The sequence below is a fragment of the Apaloderma vittatum genome, unplaced genomic scaffold, assembly GCF_000703405.1.
Source record: "Apaloderma vittatum isolate BGI_N311 unplaced genomic scaffold, ASM70340v1 scaffold22033, whole genome shotgun sequence".
In the NCBI taxonomy this organism is placed as follows: Eukaryota; Metazoa; Chordata; class Aves; order Trogoniformes; family Trogonidae; genus Apaloderma; species Apaloderma vittatum.
This window is the reverse complement of record NW_009709000.1, coordinates 34,105-55,946: the sequence shown is the minus strand read 5'-3', so window position 1 is coordinate 55,946 and position 21,842 is coordinate 34,105. Positions and strand designations below refer to the sequence as shown.

General features: G+C 40.6%; 1 protein-coding gene across 1 annotated transcript in view; it reads left to right on the top strand.

The window, feature by feature from the left end:
* Nucleotides 1-21,842, top strand: part of ABLIM1 (actin binding LIM protein 1) — a gene marked incomplete at its 5' end in the record, with an annotated part of 99,960 nt that overhangs the window by 44,014 nt on the left and 34,104 nt on the right. Inside the window, 3 exons of the mRNA XM_009866770.1 lie at nucleotides 6,930-7,017; nucleotides 11,635-11,693; nucleotides 20,596-20,673. Coding sequence (XP_009865072.1) covers nucleotides 6,930-7,017; nucleotides 11,635-11,693; nucleotides 20,596-20,673 — 225 coding nt within the window. The remainder of the gene's footprint in view (nucleotides 1-6,929; nucleotides 7,018-11,634; nucleotides 11,694-20,595; nucleotides 20,674-21,842) is intronic.

The following is a 21,842-nucleotide window of genomic DNA, read 5'->3' as shown; positions in this document are numbered from 1 at the left end:
AGTGACTTGCTAAACAGATAAGAGCCTGGGAAAAATGAGTGGACAGTTTGTGTCAGGATGTTGTTAGAGGCAAATTTTGATCGTCGTAGTATTTGTGCTGTTCCAGCCACTCATGAGATCACAGGAGCCTGCAGAGAAGGAGACAATGGAATTTGATGTTATACCGACCATCAAACAGGGTTGAAGGTTCTGTGACCTCTGCAAGTAATTAAAATAAAGCTTCACTGGAAAATGGTAGGCTACTGCCACAGTTCCTGTTTTACAATTCACGACATTCCTTAAGGGATTTGAAAGATGAGTCCGAGTTATTTTTTGTGCTACTTCTTAGTCCTTAAGAGAGTTAAGAAATCAGGTCAATCTCCTCAGAGTCATGATAGAACTAAATATTTGATTAGATTTGTCTATCAAGTGGGCCCATTATACCTGTTCATAAAATTTTAAAAAAAAGGAAAAGAGGGGAGGGGAGCTTTTGCTCTTAACTATACTCTTTCAACTACATAGCAGGTTTTGTGGTATTTTAAATAGTTTTAGAAATGTAAAGCTTTCTACATGTTTAATAGCGGTTTGTCAGGTGACTGCTAAGGTATCTTTGACTGGAGAGCGAGTGCAGCTGTGCAAATGTAACGCGACAAATATGCACTTAATTGTGTCCTTTGGCCAGCAGAAAATGTCTGTTGGTAATTAGTTCTTCCTCTACCAGACCCACTGGCATGTGAGCTCTCCTAGCGGGATTCTTGTTATTGTTCTCTCTGGCTCTTGTTCACTGTTGTTCTGGAAAGAAGAACAGAGCTGAAGGCATGAGTAATAGGAAGTCTTAAGCTCTCACGTTCACCAAAGAGGAAAACATTTATTTAATCAGACTAGAGCTCTACAAGCACTCTGAGAATAGAGGTCTTGTGGGAAGTGGAAACAGAGGGGATGGACTTGGAAAACACAGTCCTTGGCTTTTGAAATACTGTGCCACAAAGCTATATGTGTGCTCAAAGCAGGTACTAAAAAATGCTGGGTTTCTGGGGCATCCCAATTCAAGAGCTACAAACACAGGGCCGTGCAGTTCTTGTGATACCCACCATTGCCTTCCTTGACAGCTGTGACAGTTCGCTTTTGGCTTCAGGAAGGTGTCTTGATAAAAGGCACATGAGTGTTGTGCACATTGTGGAGAGGTTGGAGCCTCAGCGACGTGAGAAGGGGTTTTACGGGGGCTCAGCACGTTGTGTTCAACTTGTGCTTCAAATACTCCCCCCTCTCCCAGCCTTTTAGTTTTCCTTTTAAACTGCAAGAGGTCTCTAAGCTTGGTGCACACAGGGTGTGATGTGATGGCTGTATTCTGGGATCTTTCCCATTCCAGACAGTTGTACAGGTTTATTACCCCCACATTAGGGAGAGCCTTCAAAGCCCCCTGTAAAGAGGACACAGGGGCTTTTAAAATGGCATTGCAGACTGGTTTTAGCAGCTAAGGAGGACTTGTATGTCCAGGTTGAAGAGAATAGTATGCTGGAACAAGGCTTAAAAGTGATAGCTGAGTCTGCCAAGGTGATCTGTGAAAAATTTGGTCTCCAATTATCAACTATTATTATAGATCTTGGTGTTGTAAAACATAATAGAGCTTGTACTTTTGCTTATGTTATTTGGAACATGTCCTCTGCAGAATATAGACATCCAGCTCCCCTACATGGCCCATCATCCATGAACCCCAGCTACTGAGCCTCCAACCATCATTCATTCCTTAGAGGAGAGGTGATGACATGGTTTTATTCTCAGCACTGGTCATGAGGAATACATTTCTGTAGTGGTTTTCCTTGGTAGTGTTTCTCCAAAGTGTTTTATGAAGGACACTATGTGTTATTTAACGTTCTTAGTAGATTGAGAAACTGAAGCTCAGTGTTGCTGAAGGCTTGATTCTAGCAGAAGTCTTGAAATTACCAGAATAAATAAAACCTTAATGTTGTCTAAAAGAAAAGCTATTTTCTTCACATGGATATGCATATAATGCACATATTACATACAGAATATATAATTAGTAGTAGATAGAAAATAAGGAGAATGCACGTATCACTGGGCAACCACAGAGCAGCGAGAGCTGCAGAACCATGGAAAGCTACTCAAATTTAACATCCATGTATTTCAATTCATAATGACACTTACAATATACCTTTGTCCACACTTCCTTCATTCTGCAATTCTAAGGTACTGGAATTATTTGGTAAATTAATATATACTGCTGCTTTCTGTATCTACTGTGTTCAAATGTGATTTAATCTGAGAACCTGTTTTAGATTTGTCACTGTGAGTAGAAGCTAAACAGGAAAGTCAGAAGAGATTGCGTATTGTTATAAATTGATAACTGATGTTCTTTGCTTTTACTGCAAATGCAAGTGCCAGGTGATTTAACAGAGAATTTATAGGCAGTGACAGTAACACATAGGTTTTATATTTAATTTGATAAGAAATCGCTGTCAATTCATTCAATTCCATTTAAGAATTTATATGCAAAGTAAAAGTAATAATGTTCAATATTATTTTTGTTGAGTTTAGTATTTCTGGCTAAGCAAAACCAGAATATTTACTGCAATTAATTCAGCTTACTCAAATTTACTTTAGGGTATACTTTTTTGGTATAGGTCAAAATTCATAAGGGATCGTAAGCAGGAGGATAGGTCAAAACCTAATGGCTGCATAGCCATATTTTGAAGAAGAAAGTGATTTATTGCTGATGGCAAGGTGTGAGATGCCACTTGAGAAGTCCTTGTGTAGCAAAGCTAACTGCAAAGGGTTTCTGGACGTGAGAAAGGGGTAAGGAGAGCTAGGCATGGTGAGAAGGCAAGTAGCTTTAACCTTCTTGCACCTTGGTCAAAGAATGTTCAAGGCAAGTGTGAACTGAATTAATGTTACTTGTGAGTGCCAAAAAGACTGAGATGTGAACCTTAGAGTCCACAGCACAGTAGCCTAAGTTTCCAGGAAGCTGCACATTGGCCATGAATGAGGGTTTAGTAGCCTGAGAGCTGGGCAAGACCAAGTGTCTAAAAAGTGCGAATGTTTCATCCTCTTGTAAATGGAAAAGGCTTTCCTATTACGTTGTGAATGGCTGATTTTTAGCAACCAGATGATCACAGCAAATCAGGCATAGCGAGATTAGCCTTGAGCTAGTGCAGACTGTTTTCCAGTGGATACCCACTGAAAAAAGGCTTCCACTACTGAGTCATAGAAACATTACTGAGGCAGAAAACTCATGAAACTGGTTTGGAAACCTTCAGCAACAACTGCAGCTGCTCTGGTATGTAACTCCCTCAAAACCTTGCCAGTGCAGGATGTGTTAGCACTTTGAGTTAGCAAGGTTGTGTTATCTGGGGCGTGGTGTTCATTCATCACCACTCGCACAAGGCTAGAATTTGGCCAGTTGTTTCAGCCGTGGGGAGAGAGTTGATAAACTCGAAATCAGTCTCTGGCTGTTTTGAAGAGATATGTACATAATTGAGTAGCATATCAGAAGTTTTTCCAGGAAAAAAAGTCTTCAGAGTGGCCATATATAATATTGTGATGAATTCTGGATTTGTTTTTCTTGTAAATAGCCTGTCTTTTAAAAGCATGTAAACTGCTTATAGCAACTAACAGATGACTACTGTAATCCAGGCCCCCTTTTCTAAAGGAGCCTCAGGAAAAGCTTTGTGATGAGGAGAAGAATAAGTGGAATGTTTATGACATGATCACAGCAAGTGGAAGACTCATTGGTGTTAGCACCACGAGGACTAGATGCAGACCCTTTTAGGACAATATGAATCAAGCTAATAGAAGTAAAACACCAGTTACTGTGAATTAACTGCAAAAATGAGCCTGGGGTAGGACTGCCAGAGTAGCTACGCAAAACCCAAAGAACTGGCACCTTTTGCTTATGACAGTGAAATGCAGCATTTGATTAAAACATGGGTGCTATATGCCTTGCTTGTTTCTAACCAATAACAAAAAGAACCTGAAACACCAAAAAACCCCCCACAAAACCAACCAACCAAAAACCACAAAAAACCCTCAAAATAAAGCCACCATACCTTTAAGGTCAGGCTGGAAGAATAGAAAAGTTGAAACTGTACAGGTGTGAGTGTGTGATTTTCTTTGTCCATATGTCATGGTCCTCTCACAATACAGATATCTCTGCTGAATCCTAACTGCCCTTCTTTAAACTACCTTGCCTTAGCTGAGCATCAGGGTGCTTGGTAGGAATTATTTCTTTATAAAACCTACTTCATCTGATAATACTTATGTCCAAATGTTTCAGGCCTCTGTGTCTGGGAATTTGTTAAACATCTCACAGGACACAATCCCACCTCAGATGGGCTATCTCAGAGGTTAATTAATAATAATAATAATATAACAGGCCCTGTAGTCTTTCCCGTTCAGACTGTGTAGCTACTTAGCTACCCTACTAAATTCACAGAAGCTGTGAATTTTATTTCAGAAAAATCTATGTGCCTATGGAAAATTTGAGCTCTGTTAAGCTGTGGCACAATTATTCTGCAGATATATTCTTTAGTTGGATGAGACAGGCATAGCCCAGACGAGATTCCTGTTTTATTATTTCAAATTTATTTTTCAGTTACTGTCTTCCTGTTTGGAGAAGGCAATTTCTGGCAGTGATTCAGCCTTCTTAGGAATTTTTTATATCTCATTAACTGGGAGCAGTTCCCAGGACATCAGATTTGCCATCATCTAATACGTTTGAAATCACTTGTGACAAGCAGCTCTGTGGGCCCCACTCTGCTGAAGAACTTTAGGAAATTATCAAAAGGTTGGATTATTTCTTTTTTTTACCGAACACAGATAAAATTGCTGTTCTTCTGTATGTATAATATTGTTTGTGTAAGGCAGAAAGTGAAAAAAAGTGTCTGCATCTTCTGAGTGCTGAGCTGCCTGCATCAGAGATCTACCTATGAACTCTGCTCAGTATTCACAGCCCTAAGATGCATATATATATATTGATATATGTGTGCGTGTATGTAAGTAGCTGTTCTTTGCATATCTGCATTCAAGATCAGAATAGCTCTAGTTTGATGCCAGCATTTCATCTGAGATACATTCAGAGTTTCTTTTTTTGTTGTTGTTTTTCTTCCAGTCTTGAATGGAACCGATGGGACACCTCAGGGGTTAAATAATTGCTAGAGACAGTCAGAGATGAAGGGGACAGCCAATAATGAAAATGATAGAAAAAGAATGAGCATTAACTGCGTTTTTCCTTCTTCTTTCCTTCTTTTCCTTTCTATTGGTTTTGTTGCTGCAAGTCAAGTGTGAATTCTGTGTTTCTCCCCTCATTAGCTTTTCTTCCTCGAGTAGGCTTATCCTGTAATGACTTTTCGCTCTCTCTTTCACCAGACCCCCTTTTTGCCCTCTAAGGAGCAGCAAAGTGTCTGGGTAAGAGAAGTGTGGGGGGTTTTGCAACTGAAGAGTGAGTGTATGGGCTCAACTAACAGCAGAGACCTCCTCCCTGGCCGTGTACTGCTGAAATTGCTGGAGAGGAATTAGTGGTAATGAAAGATAAATAGTCATGTCTGCAAACAGCACTCAGGTGCTACACTACTGAGGCAGGAACAAATGAGAACATTAAAATTAAGTGGTGTGACGTTAACTGTGGAAGGGCTGGATGGTTGAGCTGGTGTTCTGGTAGTTGTCAGGTGCATATACTTCATCGTCTCATGTAAATAATTCTAATTAATAAGCCTTTATAATCAGTGTCAAATGTGAGCAAATTGTTACTCATCTCAATAGACTTCAGCAAAGGTTGAATTTAATAATCTTATAGACTCAAGTATAATGAAGTAGAAAGTGAGTTTAATGACATTTGACAAGTCGGCTACAGAGTAAACATATTTTGTGCATGTAACCTCTCAGTGGATCGGAAATATTTTGTGAAAAAGAATTTGAGGTTCGCTTGATTGGAAAGCTGCTTTTATAATTCACTACTTATCACTGTTAAGGGTTGTTTTCTAGGAATAAATATTTTACAATTGAAAAAACCTGATCTGGACATTGCATGCTTAGTTTCTGATGCAAGGAAGTTGATATAGGCTTTGGTCTCCTAAAGAGAAGAAATCACATGAATATCTGTACCTTGACTTTTTTCCTGTCCTTATAGACCTGAAATCTAATCAGCTTTGTTTATTATGGGTATCAATGTGTTTAAGAGAATGAGTGGCTCAGTGGATTTGGATTTGGGTAACAGGATCTAGCGTATTTAGCATCAATAGCTCAAATTCAGCTCAAGCTGTCTGTGCTAGTGTAGCTTCTGAAGTCAGACATCAGACGTGAATTAAGTTAATGGTCCCAGAAGTAGCTCTAGAAAGCTCTATTAATGCCTATAGCAATGTTGAGAAGTAGGCCAAGAAATGAAATGGCAGGTTGAAAACTGTCGTTCTTTGTCTAAATTCATCCATAACGATGGAGCAACTGAGAGAACAGATGCTGTTTGACAAAATGAGGAGGCAACGGGTTTACACAAATATCTAGCTGCAGTGTGACATCCATTGCCTTGGACTGTTAGATAGATGGAGATTTAAAAAGGTGTTGGGCAAATCAGGGAAAATAGATTTTGACGTGGCCTCTATCAAGGAAGTCTTTAAACCACTGATTACTTGAAAGGGAAAGTGTGAAGAGGAAAGGCTGTTCTGTATTGTCTTGTTTCTTACTAGCCTTACTTAGCCTTTTGCCCTAAGTAGCCACTGCTGGCCACTGCTGAGGTCGGGATACTGGACTAGATAGACCTCTGGACTGAAGCAGTGTGGCAGATCTTACGTTCTCGTCACTATTATCACATCATGAGGGTCATGTTGCATCATGATGGATGAACTGGAAGAAAAGTGGCAGTGGTCTGTCAGCAAATAATGACTGCTCACGAAGCGATGCAAGGCGTTAGTCTCTTACTTCCCTTTTTCATTTTTCTTCAGGCAGGTGACAAGCATTATCATCCAAGCTGTGCACGATGCAGCAGGTGCAACCAAATGTTCACGGAAGGAGAAGAAATGTATCTGCAAGGTAAGGATGACATAATTCCAAACCAAGAAAATCAGGCTTGATAGTTTTTCTGTCACAGACCTCAAGAGTTTATAGACCATCCCTATGTAATAGGGGCAAGAAGGACTACAGCCATCTGTCTTCGGTAGTGTTCTCGTAGTTGAAACCATTTCACTCTAGTAGGTGGCCGTAACAGTGGTGTTGCAGTGACTCTACACTCTAGCTGAGGCAGGCTGTGTTACCAAAATCTGTGTAGCAAAAATATAATTCATTAGGCTGCCTTTAAGTTTGGCATCTCATGGATAGCTTAGCACACAGACTGGTATATGAGATACCAGAAAAAGTGAGAGGGTTTCTCCTGAATTCTGCTGATCAGTTTTTGTGCCACGCTTCAGACTGTAAAAGGTAATGGAGAAACTTCCAGAGGCTGCAGCGAGCTTGTTTTGAATCAAGGAGATCTGATTCCCTATGTTCATTGACAGAGTCTCCTCCAGTTCTTAGTCGTATTTACTTGCCTTGCCTGTTTCTTTTTAATCTGGTCCTTCTTTTCATTCACATTTGCTTTATTTTTATGTCTTTCTAAATTCACTTCTTTCTTCTATGTTCATTTTCATCTCCTCTTTCTTATTTATGGTCTCGCACTCCCAGATGTTGCCGAATGTTTTTTTCCATGACCTTTCCACATAAAAAAGATCATGCTCTTTTCTTTGATTGAAAAGTATCCTTTATCTGAATTCCACATGTTCTCCCAGAAGGCATCACATTAACTATTAAGCTACAGTTATTTTTAATACCTGCTGTAGTATTAATTAACATGGGTAAAAACATGTATAATACACATTTATGCAAATTAGAAGTGAGAGTGAAGAAGACAGATACATGTTGGGATTTTGTATATTGTACCTATGTTAGAAAACTTGCTTGATATACCTGAAAGGACCATAAAAGAGTAGGAAAGAAAGTGTGGTGGCAGACATCTCTTGAAATTCTGAGGAGATATTCCTTCTGGAGAAATTCCAAAATTAAGATAGTATTGTTAAGGAATTCCTTTGAAGTTAAATTGTGTTACTTTGTAGTTTGTCCTCCTTTGCGAGTCCATCTCTTTCATCTCCCACTGACCTTATACCTCAGCCATCTTACTCCAGGAGTGTGCAGAGCTGGGTGTTGGGTTGTGTAGCAGCTCGGCATTGCAAGAGCAAGGAGAGGCTGCAAGAGGGCTGGGGAGGAAGCACTGCTTTCTGATGGCCAGTTGGAAAGACTGATTTGGAAGTGGTGGTTACCACATCTGACAACTGGTAACTCCAGGCAGAGTTCAAGGCGAGCATCAGCTCATCCTTTGCGTGTTGACTGGGCAGGCTGTGATGTAAACTTCTGCAGATCCAAAAAAGACAGAAGGTGCTGTTTCTATTTGAACAAGGCTGGATTTTTTCCTGGCCAAGTTCAGGTGATATGAGAGAGGGACGGAGAGACACCTGGCTCCTTGATCTGCCATTGTTCTCTTCCTGGCTGTATCTCCCTTTCTGTGGTTGTGAATTCGTGTTGTCTCTGTCTCAGAGGAGGAGCAGCCCAAGTTGCATTGCTTTATTGTTCACAGGCTGTTTTTCTGACTAGACAATGTTATTGCTGAGTGTGCTCCAAACTGTCCTGCCAAACCTTTCCTCGCTGAATTCAGCATGCTCTTAAGTGTAAGAGACTTAAAAGCCCCTTTTAAGGGGCTTAGCTCTCAGCTGGAATGTATATCCTAACTCTATCCAAGTTGTTTACCCTAGGGTGCAGGATAACAGCATTCCAAGCATTCCTCTGAAATAAAAACACAAGGCCACACAACCACATTACTGATAAAATATATGAAACTAGGCAGCTTCCATCTCACTTGTCATTGTCTTCTCCACAGGATCTGAAAGCACTGTGTCAGTATTGCTTTGTATAATAGAGGAACCTGACAGGTTTGCATGCAAAATGTGTGGGAAACCTGCAAAAGAAGAATGTGGAAAACAAGCTGTCTATTTGGAGGCTTTCTATGTTAAGGATGGCTTGAATAATGCTAGCAGAAACACTCTGGCTTTGCCCTGCTCCAACACTGGAAAACTAAAAGGAAGCAGCATCAGAAACTTTCACTTTCCCATGGAGTTCCTAGTAATATATTAGTATATGGACTGCCCCAGAAGACTGTTGCTGAGCTGGGATGTTGCTCAGCATTTGGAGGAATGCTTTATTCTCACACAGGCTTTCAGACTTATCCAGTGTGTTAATAATAGTCTGAGTTACTGATTTTTAGAGAACTGTATGTTAAAACAATGGTATGTGCAAAGTAAAAAGCTGAATAAATAATAATGTTGATTGGTGTCTACCAAGTAAGCAGACAAACATATGTTAAGAATGGGAATAACTACAGTTCGCTGAACTATTTCCTCTAGGAAAAAGAGGGGCGATGCAGCTTGAGAATTTGCACCGTTCCAAGCATTTCAAAATAGATTGGCGTGTTTGGGTTAATAAAATCTACAAGCTGTAGGTGGCTCAGAGTTCAAGATACTGAAAAAAATATTTACATTTAACTTCTTAAGCCTGCTTTATCTGATTTGTGTGTTTAAATCTTGCATATTTCAAATCTCTTATCATTTTGTGAAAAGCTCACAACCATTAGCTAAGTTTCACCATGAAAATGACATCCAGACTCTCTTGCATTTCTTGTTCACTGCAGTATTCTTCTGGGGTGTGCCAGTTTGTGCTAAATACTGCCCAAAAATGCAATGACAGCTTTTTCTTTGATGGTGGGCATAGCTTAACAGATAAGAAATTGAGATACAGAGGAACAGAGATGATTTTTCTCAGGATCAGAAGCTCACAGCTGAGTTTAGAGCTGAACTAACCCTTCTGAGTCTTCACGTTCCCCAGCCTTACAAGAAGAACTCTGTTCCTCCTGAGCGCTTGGCTCTGTTTGACCTCCCAAGCAAATGCTTCTCTCCTGATCTCGCAGGCTCTGTGGGGTCCTGGCTCTGAGGCTGCCGCTTGTTTACAGAGAAGGCTGTTGGTACACTTCTCCCTGTCTTCTGATCGTTTCCCCCTGCCAAATGCACAGTTTCTTCTTCCTCGGCTTAGACTCAAAGCCAAACATCTCAGACCCTTGGTCCAGAGTCACAGCGTTCTCTCCAGTCTCCTGATGATGATTGCACTGTGTGCTGCTGGGAAGTGAAATCTTTCCTGCTGGTCTTTACTTCTGTGCCGAGCCATGTAAGGGCTTGTTAGAACAAAATTTCCAGGGGCCCTGACCCATACCTCTCCTGGGCTCTGAGGGTGGGGTTTCCTCTGACTGCACTTGAGTTAGCAGGCAGCAGCAGGAGACCTGGACTTTGCTCTGTTTGGTTTCTTTGTGGACAGAGTGGAGAGGTGACTTTCCCCCCCTGCAGACAGACAAGGCTCTGTGTTGGCTTTTTGGTGAATGGAATGAAGTTTGGGTTTGACTGCAGCTGCGGTCAGTGTTACAAATCAACTTTAGCTTTTGCTTCATTTCAAGTTGGCTAATATCTACTTGCAGTGTCCCAGTGGTGACCACAGTTTACACTATGTTCCAAAGGTGAACTGAAATGGAATAGAAATGCTCCTTCCTCCAACAGTGCTCAGCTCTTGAGGTCAGCCATTTCCATTTTTACAGCATGAGAGGGAAAACCCGTGTTTTGGGACACCGACAGCAGAGACCTTACCTTTTTTAGTAGGGCATGTAGCTGGCATATGCCGTGGGGAAATACCAGTGCAACACATGCCACTGACTTTGCAGAGCAAGGGCTAGAAATGACGTGTGTGCCAATGGCAGGTACAGTCCCCTGTCATCTAGGGAGAGGCTCTTTCACGGGCTGCTTTGTTCCCACTGTGTCATACTGGCCTCACTAGCTTAGTGCAGTGGCTGAGATAGAGCCCTGACTCTGCTGCACCGTGAATCATAGAATCATAGAATGGCCTAGGCTGGAAGGGACCTTAGAGATCATTTAATCCAACCTCCCTGTTATGGGCAGGGATGCCTCTCAACTAGATCAGGCAACACATGGGGACAGAGAAGGGATTGAACCCACGACCTTGGTGTTATCAGCACCACGCTCTAACCGACTGAGCTAAACGGCGTTTTGCATAATTGTAGGGAAGAGGTGATCTGAGTAATACTTTACAGTAACAGAATATGACACCTATTGTGCAAGGAAGTCATAGGACTTTCCCTATTTTAGTGGACTTGTAAAAAGGAAGTTCTGAGTACGTCTGTAAGAGGAGAACAGGTGAGGTAACTATGGCTCGGTTCTTTTGCTCTTACCCTCCCTCCTGCCCAGAGGAATCTCTGTCTTTCAGTTCCTCCAGCTGGTGTTTGCTGACTCCCTTGCTGCCTGAGGCTGTTCCAGTTTTTAATTAAGAATGTGTTCAAAGTGTTTTGACAGCCTCAGGAAGAGGCTGCTGTAAATGGGCCAAGGATTTGGATATTTCTTTTTGTTTCACTTGTATTTCTCATGAGCTGGAATTGAATGTGAATTACTTGCATAGCTCATGCAGATTCACCATAGAATGCAATGAAGGGATTCTTTTTAATAACTGACTTGTCATGTGGGAAGTCATCAGCTTTGCTCTAAATAAAGATCGAGTTTTTTCCTCCCTCAGGTTCCACTGTCTGGCATCCCGACTGTAAGCAATCCACTAAGACTGAAGATAAACTAAGGGTAAGCTGAATTTGTCCCAGTGACACACCAGATATTTTTCTTAAACAGTAACTGAATGTTGCTTTAATTAAATGAGTGATTTCTTCCATGTTTTTTTCACATAGCTGTCACCACTCTGGCAGAATAAACAGTGGAGGCACTTCAGAGGTATTGCTCTGATTTTTAGGCTCACCGCCTTCACATATCTGTCTCAGTGCACTGCCTTTAAGATAGTGTTATTTACTGGCATACAGACATGTCAAAGTCTCTAAGACACTTCATTTCATATCTTAATTATTGGGAGAGAGACGCTGAAGGAGTCGTGTGAACACGACAAATGCTATGTCATATTTTAATATTTTTGAACATCTGTATAATTGCTTTGTAGTTATCCCCTGTTCTGCATGGTTATTTACGGCATTGAGACAATACAGACTCTTCTTCCTTTGCCATCCAAATAAACCTCAGCCTAAAGTGATCTTAATTTGAATGCCAAGAAGAGCTGCAGTTGCACTTGGGGTCACCTCAACATATCCAGACAAACTTTCAGATCAAATCCTTGATGGTGTTAATGCTGCGCTGGTAAATGCTGGAGCCTGGCTTTTTGCATGCATCAGGCAATTCTAGGCCCATATTCTCTAATTCACCTGGACAATTTACTCTTTTTAATGTTCAGTTGGTCCTTTGAACTTTGCTAGTTTTTCTGGATATGAATATTAGAGACTGTGTATGAATAAAATGTCTTTCAGATGAGGAAACTAAGAGGTGCTGGCATGGAGATATTTAGGATATCCTGTGGGTAGTGTCCTGTGTGTGGCTTGTTCAGAGGAAGGCATGTCCATCAGAATTTATGCAGGTGCACTGGTGTGTCAAACATTTACAGAGATGCAGAGAATTTACTATGATCGTAGGTAACATGCAGGTAGATTTTTGTTGAGCAGCATTCATGTTAGTGTGGGCTCTCCCGATAATACAGAAGTATAATTGGCCCTAGATGGGCTTGTAATCTGGAATGGCCAAACATCGCTGTAGGTGCCATCCAGCACTTGCACGTAGTTCTATCCTCACTTTTCATAAGAAAATGGAAACATATGCTGGACTAAATTTTGTTCCTCATTTAATAATTTGAATGTAAGACAGTGTTTTGGCCCTGCTTAAGTGTCAGAATGCTTGTGCTTTGCAGTGACTGACTGGGGTACAATACCTCCCTTTCACTTGGACCTAAGAATCTTATCAAAGAATTCCTGACTGCATTGAAGCCCGTATGAACCTTCTCCAGCTGACCTTATAAATTAGCTGGCTTATTTCTATTCCCCATGGAAGTTGCCAAGTCCTCTTCAAATATTTTCCTTTTTTTCTGTCACACATTCAAACATGTCAGTCCTCTTCCCCCTCAGCTGATTTGAATTCAAGTGAGTGAAGTAAATGAATTCATCCACCTGCAAGACTTTGCCTAAGTGAGTTCTTGCAGGAAAATGAAGTGAAGCGCAAGAGTGAGCGTTAAGGGAACATCTGAGGAATGTTATGGCACAGCTGTCCAGGGTGACCTTGTTCCTGGCTGCAAGCTTCTACGCAGAGGTTTAGTGTCTCTTTGAAAGGCATTGGAAAATGCACTGTACTGGAGCTAGCTGGAGACGTGGAGAAATTTTAGCTTCAGCTGTACATCGCAGGTAGCCTCTGTCTACTCCAGTGCAAAGTCAGGCGCCTTATTTTAAAATCCGTTTGAGTTCACGTTGATGACTTTGACATGTTTTATTCTGCTGACTCAAATGAAGGCAGGAGCAAACAGGTAGGTACAGAAACAAATGAAACTGGGGTAACTATGAGCTGTTTGAAGATGTCACCCCTAAATTATGAACTGTACTTCTACTGATTTTCAGTTTCTTATGACAAATGTTTAGATCTGAGAATCTGGTTTATGAGTTGACAAATATGTGATATAGCTGCTTTCAGGCTCAGGCCTAGATTCTCTGGTGGTTCTGCAAAAAGCCAGTGACGCGGCTTACTTGCTCTGCTGGGTTTCCTTTCCCCCTAGAGCAAAACAAACCCCAAAGCTCTTTTATCACTGAAGTCACTTCAGAAGTTTTCAGCAAGTTCTGTTTTCTCTCAGTAACTGAGTTGTGATATAAACTAATCAACATTCTAGCTGGTCAGGATCTGAGAAGGAGTTCATAAAAACAGTGGTTGCTTTAGATCTTCCCCCCACTGAATGTTTGGGGAGGATTACAAAGCCAAAACAAGCAGAAAATAAAGCAACCATATCTACGTTACAAAAATATACATTGCTTAGGGTTCTTTTTTTTACAACTATCTGGCTGTCTAGGAGTCTGCAGGGATCAGTAAGTAACGTAGGTATTATAACACACTGATTATCTAGCAAGTAGATATTAGTAACTTCATTGAAAAAAGGGCTTAACCACTGAGCTGGGGAAACTGCTTTCTTTTTCACTCATTTTTTCCTTTTGTGTTTCGTGACAGCATTCCTCATCTGAGTTCTTTTATCCAAAGAGTCTGGTTCTGCGCAGGCCACGCTCTGCAGAGGTTTGCTGTTGTGTTTTCATAGTGTTGATAATGGTCTTCTTTACTGAGAAGATTCTTCGTTTTTGTCATGCGCTGCGCTTGCTACTACGTCTGCCACACAGCTTTCCTGCCATCACTTGCCATCATGGGCACTGACACTGTATTTTGCATCATGTGGTGCAGTGTTGTTTGTTAATTCTCGCATTCTTTGTTTTGTTTAATGAAATGGTTAAAAATAATTATTTATTTTTTAGATTCAGATGAGCTTTCGAGGCCTGTAGTATTGTTCTTCCAATGTTATAGAAAGTTATTCTTCTAAACCAAAAAGTTAAAGTGCAAATATTAAGCAAATGAAAACGAGGGAAAGCAATGATTAAAAAGAAATAATGTTTCATGGACAATGGCTCCTGCTTTTTAGAAAAAAGGTGATATCAGTTAAATCACTTCCATTTTTATACGTGTTGACCAACCTACAAATGAAGACTTTAGCTGAGAAATTATTTACAGAATTCCAGGTTTTGCCATGTTCTATTTGCTGCCCAAGAGCATTTGCATCTCTCTAGTCTGCGGCACATCCATGTCTGAGTTGGGAGGTCCTCCCTGTCCTCTTGATTCTGGACTACCTGTCTACTTTCAGACTTCCTTGAGTTTGCTTTGCACCTACAGACACCACGCACTTGCATTTCTTCTCCTTCAGGGCAGTGCTCTATTGGGTTGTGTCTGCTGTGGAGGGACGTGGCCATGCCGCTGCAGGCACATCTGGGGTGACTTTCACCTGGTAACGGAGTAAGAATGTATGGACCTAGCACAGCCTGGCGGTGGGCAGCCAGGCTGAGAGAGCCCATGCCCCCGGAGTCCTACTATGTCTGCTCGTGCTGCTTTCATGCCTCTAACTGCACGGTAGACATAGTCTTGTTACCAGCCAGGGCAGGTTGTGTGTGTTAGACGTGATCTGCAGGATGGTGTCACGCGGCTGATTCAGTGCTTCAGTGGAAGTTAGCGAAGCCCTGTGCCCTTCATCCTTTCATCGGTTACCTTAGGATGTTGCTGTGCATGAATCACTCTTGGATGCTGCTCTGTGTTAGCCACAGAAATATGCATCAAGAAAATATAGCTATAAAGATGTCTCTGCTGTCCTAGGCTTTATGGAATAGAATGGTGGAGCCTGAGAACAGCAAAATGTGGGATTGTGTCACTCATTTAGGCCATTTCACACATTTAGGCCAGAGTGGTGGCTTTTTGCATTCAGCTTAGCCTGCATGAGTCTTGAGTTTCCAGTGCTGAAATCCTGTGCAATATGTTAGGAAAATATGCAATGCAAAATAGGAGCAGTCCACAACAACATAAAGGTATGTTCTCTTCCTCACTTTGTAGACTGTGTAGAGTACAAATACCTTCAGGTCAGGTGAATCTCCTCTTGTGTAAATTTGGTCAGTATTAAATTCTGTTTAGATGTACGTGCTGATTATACAAACTGTAATGCAAAGCAGATTTTGGCTTCATGGGTTCTCCTCCAGAGTGGACACAAAGATACTGTAATTGCTCTTTGCTATAAAAGGTTGAATCTACATGAAATTTTTAGGTTCAAAATTCTAGAGTGAAATCCTGTGAATTCTCTGAGAAGTTTGCTGTTGAATTCAGTATGTTCTGGACTTCTCATCTTATTTTCTTCTCCTTTCCCCTTACTCTTGGTGAAGGCTACATTTGCATGAGTAGTCTCGTAAAACATTGTTTGGTAGCAACGTGCATTCAGGGATTATGCGCTGAAAATTCATTCCCTTCTCTGGCCCTTGTGTGTAGAAAGGAAAGAAAAAAACAGCTGTAACCTGTTAATGTATGTGTCTGTGTGAGTTCGAACTAAACCTATTCACTGGTTCTATCTTGGTGCATACATAGTGTAGACTTTTTAGGCAGAGGAGTAATGAATGTATGCATTTAAAAGAAACACTCTTATAAGAAGGGTACAGTTAAACTAGCAGACAGGCACAGTGGATTCTGTGACACTGAGGGGGTTTATTGGTCCTGTACACGGCCACTGAAAATTACTGCAATCCATATGAAGCCTGTGTTTAATGAAGCCTGGTTCCAAGTCCTAAATAACTGTAAAATCTTGCAGTTGATGAAGGAGGTAGTTCAAGTACTAAGAAAGCCAAATTCCTTGCTATTGCAAAATTGCGTCTGCCTTGTAGAATAAATTACATCTTGATCTTCAGTTAGCTTATTTATATACGTACTTCCCTTAAAGTAGCTTCTGAAGTTTAGAGAATTTGTTTAAGCTGTAATATTAAATGTTATTAAGTGAAAACATATTCATTCTTCTGCAGCTATTATCACCGCCTTGTATAATGAACTCTATCAAAAAACTAAGGCAGGTACTGTAAACAATGCTGAGGATGCCTTTGTTAAACAATAGTGCATCCATTTGGCCAGATGTTCTTGGGATCAGTTCTGATCTGGTTGCCTGCACTTGTAAGTTTTTATAGAGCATGATTCTGAACATCTGTACTCAAGAAGGCCAGAGCCACCACGCTGTAGCATCATCTGGATGATGTGAACGGCTCTAGCGTGGATTTTTCTTTTTTTTTTTTTTAAAGAAGGTATTTATTTAGATGATGTGCCATGCATGATGATGTGACAAACTGAGGTAAATGCAGATGAACATTTTAAGCTTTGCAATCTCACATTAAAATAAAAAGTTAAACAATTTGGGGCATATGCATGGGTCATACAGTAATTGAGCGCTGAAGTTCACAGTGAAGCTGATAGGATTAGCATGACAGATGGAGTTACCTCTGCCAATCTGCAAATAAAGTCGGTAAAGAGCTTTTAAATAGAAGACAAATGCATGGAACCGTAAAAATGAGAAGTCTGTGGTAAAGTGGGAAATATTGACAAGTCTTGCAAATACCTTAGATGCCTTGTGATCTAGTTCTTTCCTTTGGCTCCTTTAATGACATGCATGTATTTCTATTGACTGAATTTCTCCTGATTTTTTTCATATAATTATAGACTTACTGTATGTGGTACAAATAAATTGATATATTTATTACTGTTATATTCATATGGGTGGAAGAGGAAAGAAAAAGAAGATGACTCCTCTACTGTCAGAAAAATGGGAAATGGCCATGCACCACAAGAGAAGAACAAAGATTATTGATGTTTATAGAAATTTGCTTTAAATTTCTCTGCACAATGATTGCATTATGAAAAGCTCTATTGGAATCCTTCAAGAACAAGACCAGTCATATAGAGAGTGATCTGTGATTCTGTGATTTTGTTTGAAGAAATAAGGAAGCTTGTTTTGTTGCTGGGAATGTAGAACAAGTATCACGGGACTATTGTGATAGAAGGAACTACCTCTAAATTAATGCATTCAAATTAACGGATGTTTCCTCTAATTTCTTTACCCATCTTCTTCAAATAATGCATGCAAGAGATGCTCACATGATGTCTCCACTGGACGTTAAAGGTTAAATGTTAAATCAGGGATAGCAGCTATTCCTATTTCACCTGTACTCTGATCAGCTCTCCTCTAGGGTGGAATTTACACCACTTTGCAGTTACATATATGGAACACTTGCACTCCAGTGTGTCTCTTGTCATCTGTTTAGGGTACAAAGTCACAGTAGTGATACACAGGGTCAGGGATTCTCAGCTTCTAATGAAGGAGTGACGTACAATCTAATAAAAGCCGTACCCCATCGCAGATTTTCAGTCAGGAACTATTACAAGTATGTTAGGAGAGGAGCCAACCACAGTAACTAAAAGGAACAGCTTATATCAAGGAATCTTAAGTGTATATTTGTTTTAAGGCAAGAAGCACAACTGTTTTTAAGTGCAATGCAATTGTCTTTAGGGAAAAGTGCAAAGCTGTGAAGGATTCCAGACCATATGGGAGCAGCAGAGTAGGAAATAACCATCTGCAATGGGAACTGCCTGTGTAATTCAAAACAAGAAATAGGGCAAAGTGTGGCAGGAAGGGTGAGAGAGTAGATTTAGAAGTCTGCACTGTCTTCAGGGCTGTGTCGTAAACTTCAGCAAGATAGAGGACTGGGAGTGAACAGAGGACCCACGGAGTTCGAGGTCTGCTTGTGCTATGCTCCTCAGGAGAAGAACAGTGTGTCCTCAGGTGGTGGCTGGCCGGATGGCATCCTGCCCAGGGAATGTGGAGCTTTGCAATAGATGGCAAGTAAAATTGATATACGCAGAAAGAATTACAGAAAGTAGAAAACTACTTATAAAGTTTGTATCTGTCATATCTGGCTCATGGCCCTGTTAATGGGATGGTAAAAAGGAACTTGGAGCAAAGACATGGTGAGGAAATGAAGAACAGGTGCTACAGCTTGCCATTCCATCTGACAGTGCTCCTGTACTCCAGGGTTAAGAGCACCTAAGAAACTTATTAGCAGGATCTGGCTGAAACTATCTCCTTATTTGATAAATTCACCGGAGTGATAAATACAAGTGAATTCTCCTTTACTGCAAAGGTTTTTAGCAGATGAGGCTAAAGAGATGGACCAAGGGCTGAGAATTTCTTGTTTTCTGTTTTCTGAAGTGATTATAAAAGATCCAGAGTGAAGACAACCCAGAGAGTCTGCCAGGTGGGAAGAAGCCATAACTGCCTCTAACGCTTGTTTTTCTACAACAGAGAGAATCGAGCAGACAAAACTCTTAAAGTATGTCTGCCAAAAGCCGAAGGTAACAGAGACACCCCTAATGGTACCTCAACTACTTAATACTGTTCCCTGTGTTGTAATGAAAACAATTTTTTTCCATGGAAACTGCAGCAACATATTACACATATCTCCACTCAAACAGGCTGTGATGTGAACTGGCAGAATGGAAGGGGGAATAAAGTGTTTCTCAACAACAGCCAGATTTTCCAGCTTAATTCCTGTAACATTTCCATGAACCAAGTGGTTGTTGTTGGATTTTTTTGCTTTGATTGCATCATGGGAGGAGCCTAAGGGCAGCTGAGAAATTTGTGTTCCTCTTTGGAATATTGGGATTTGTAGCTACAAAGAGAAAAGGGCAGAAACATGTATAGGTCCAACCAAGAAAGTGTTCTCAGACATGCTCTGGAGAGGACTTGTGACTGTGTCAGTCCACGGCCACATCTGCTCTCTGTTTGATCTGAGTCTTCAAGAATTTTGGTGGAATGTGTTCAAAGCCTTTTATTCCTTTGATTCTTCCTGAATGTGATTTCATTTCCACAAATAAAATCAGAGAAAGCCTACTGTATGATCCACAACTAGGCTTCAGCATTTTTTATAAGGATGGTTCCAGTAGCTTTTCTGGCTATGAAATAAAAGGTAGAAAGACTCTGAGATCTGTTGAAGAATCCTTTTAGGAAAGGTATACTGAGAGATAAGAAAGGTCCAGTAGCCTCGTTGTATTCACTCCAGATATTTCCTAAGAAAAGTCAGCGAGCCATGCTATCAAGCCTTGTTTCTCTTTAGTGTGTGCCTGAAGGTCGTTAAGTTCAATGCCACAAGCTGGCGAGATAAGATTTAATTTTCAGTGACTTGGAAGTCTCCCACTGCACTAGTGTCACCAGAGTCACGTGCTGACACATTGCTTTGTGACGAGATTTGGGTCTTTGCAGTCAGTTAGGGAGCAAAAATTGTTCATGGTTTCTCAGTTGTGAGTGGGATATTGTTGACTAGCTTTGTGTGTGTGCTGCATGTCAAGTTTAGGAGTAATTGTCACAATATCCTGGGGGACTTCTGATCAAATAGATGTTTCTCAAATTTGTCAAGTTCCCAGGCACCAGTTTGCAGGGCATTGTCATTAAACATCAAGACTTTTGCAGTAAGGGGAATCATCACATTTCAATCAGCAGTTTAATTTTCATGTTGCATCTAGATAGTGCTGCAGATGTGTGGGATGGCTCCAAGCCAAGGATTTCAGGTCCTTCTTCTTAGAAGGACTCAATTCAGTTCTGATTGATAATGGAAATCCAGTGATGGAACATCTGGAGAGTGATAATGTGTGTCTGTGCTCCTCTCAACGATTTTGTGTGCTGAACTGCTGATACCTGGAGCTATTTGTGAACTAACGTTTTGATAAAACAACCAGCAGGACTGTGGTGGATTGTACTTTGTATGGCTACTTGCAATGTCTCTGGCAGGTTTTGTTTGATTTCATTCATTGTTGTCAGTCTTTTACACTGTATGGTTTTAGAAAACCTCTTTCCCATCTCACAGTACTCCTTCCCCCACCAAAAAAACCCAGCCCACTTGTCTCACAAGATTGTGACTTTGCCAAAATGCTTGCATTTATGTTGACATTTTTTCCTAAATTCAGTTAATTTCAAGATGTATGCAGATTTCTTCACGTAAAATCAAAATTACCGATGTTAATGGCTTCAGGATGTTCTGAAAAGTTACTTCTTGTTTTTCAGCCTACAAGAACATCATCAGAAAGCATTTATTCCAGACCGGGTTCCAGTATACCTGGCTCTCCAGGCCACACTATCTATGTAAGTATTCCTTCTGATGAATAAGCTGCCGATCCCTTGCTTGCACATGGAATACTCCATGCTGAAATAAATCGGTTTATGCTGATGCTAATGTCTTTATTCTAGCAGTTAAATGGTTAAAACTCTTGCCATGTAGTCCTTATAATTACAGTTTTTCAAGAGCAGGATAGACCTTTTCCAGGACACATTTCCCTCAGATAGAGACATTAAATCTCTTGAAGTCCTTCTTTTCATAAACTAAAAGAATTGAAAATGCAGAAGCATTGATATACCATTTTATTTGGGGTTACCTGTGATGTAGTGTTTAATATGATTCCTTCAGTAATCAAGCCTTCTCTTTCATTTCTTTAGAGGTTCTCTTTCACTTCTTGGCCTCATTTCTGTTTGAGCCCATAAGATCTTAGAAATTAAAAGTATGTAACTGTATTAGCAGAAGGTTGGCCTGACATTTGCAAAGGAGTAATGTTTTTCTCCTCTTTTCATAACACTTTTCAGTGTCATAAATGTCAGTACCTATTTTTCTTGGCAGAGAAGTCCACAGGGTCAAAAAACGTCATCTTTTGTGGCTGTACTAATCTGGTCGTAAGGAGGAAGACTATCAACTTGAATGTACTTGAGTGAATAACAGAACAACTCAGCCTTCTCAAACTTGCTGTATTTCTATGCATAGAGCCTACAATTCCAAAAACTCATGTCCATTTAAGAGTCCTGTTCCTTGAAAGTCCATATAACCTGTGTCCTCATATAAAAACAGAGAATCCCTTGTGCAGGAAGCAAAGATGAAGGTATGCTGGGAAGAAGAGACAGACCACAGGGCAAACTTTCTTTTCTGTTACCTATGCATAATGCTGAATCATTGATTTTATAGATAATTTTAACATTATATAGCTGAAAATGCAGTGTAAGACACAGAAATTTATCGGTTAGATGTATAATACTGCAGAATAATTACCAAAATTATGAATATCAAGTCCTGAGTTTTGAGTTGAATACTAGCTCTTATGTATATTTCAACAACAAGAACAAAAATTAGCTGATAGATTTAAAATGTTCATACTGCAGATACCGAAGCAAAGAGCATGTCCTGGAGAACTACCATTCTGCTGGCGATATCAACTTCATAAGCTGTAGCTTATGAAATTTAGCTGCTGCTCAACAGCACAGTCTGT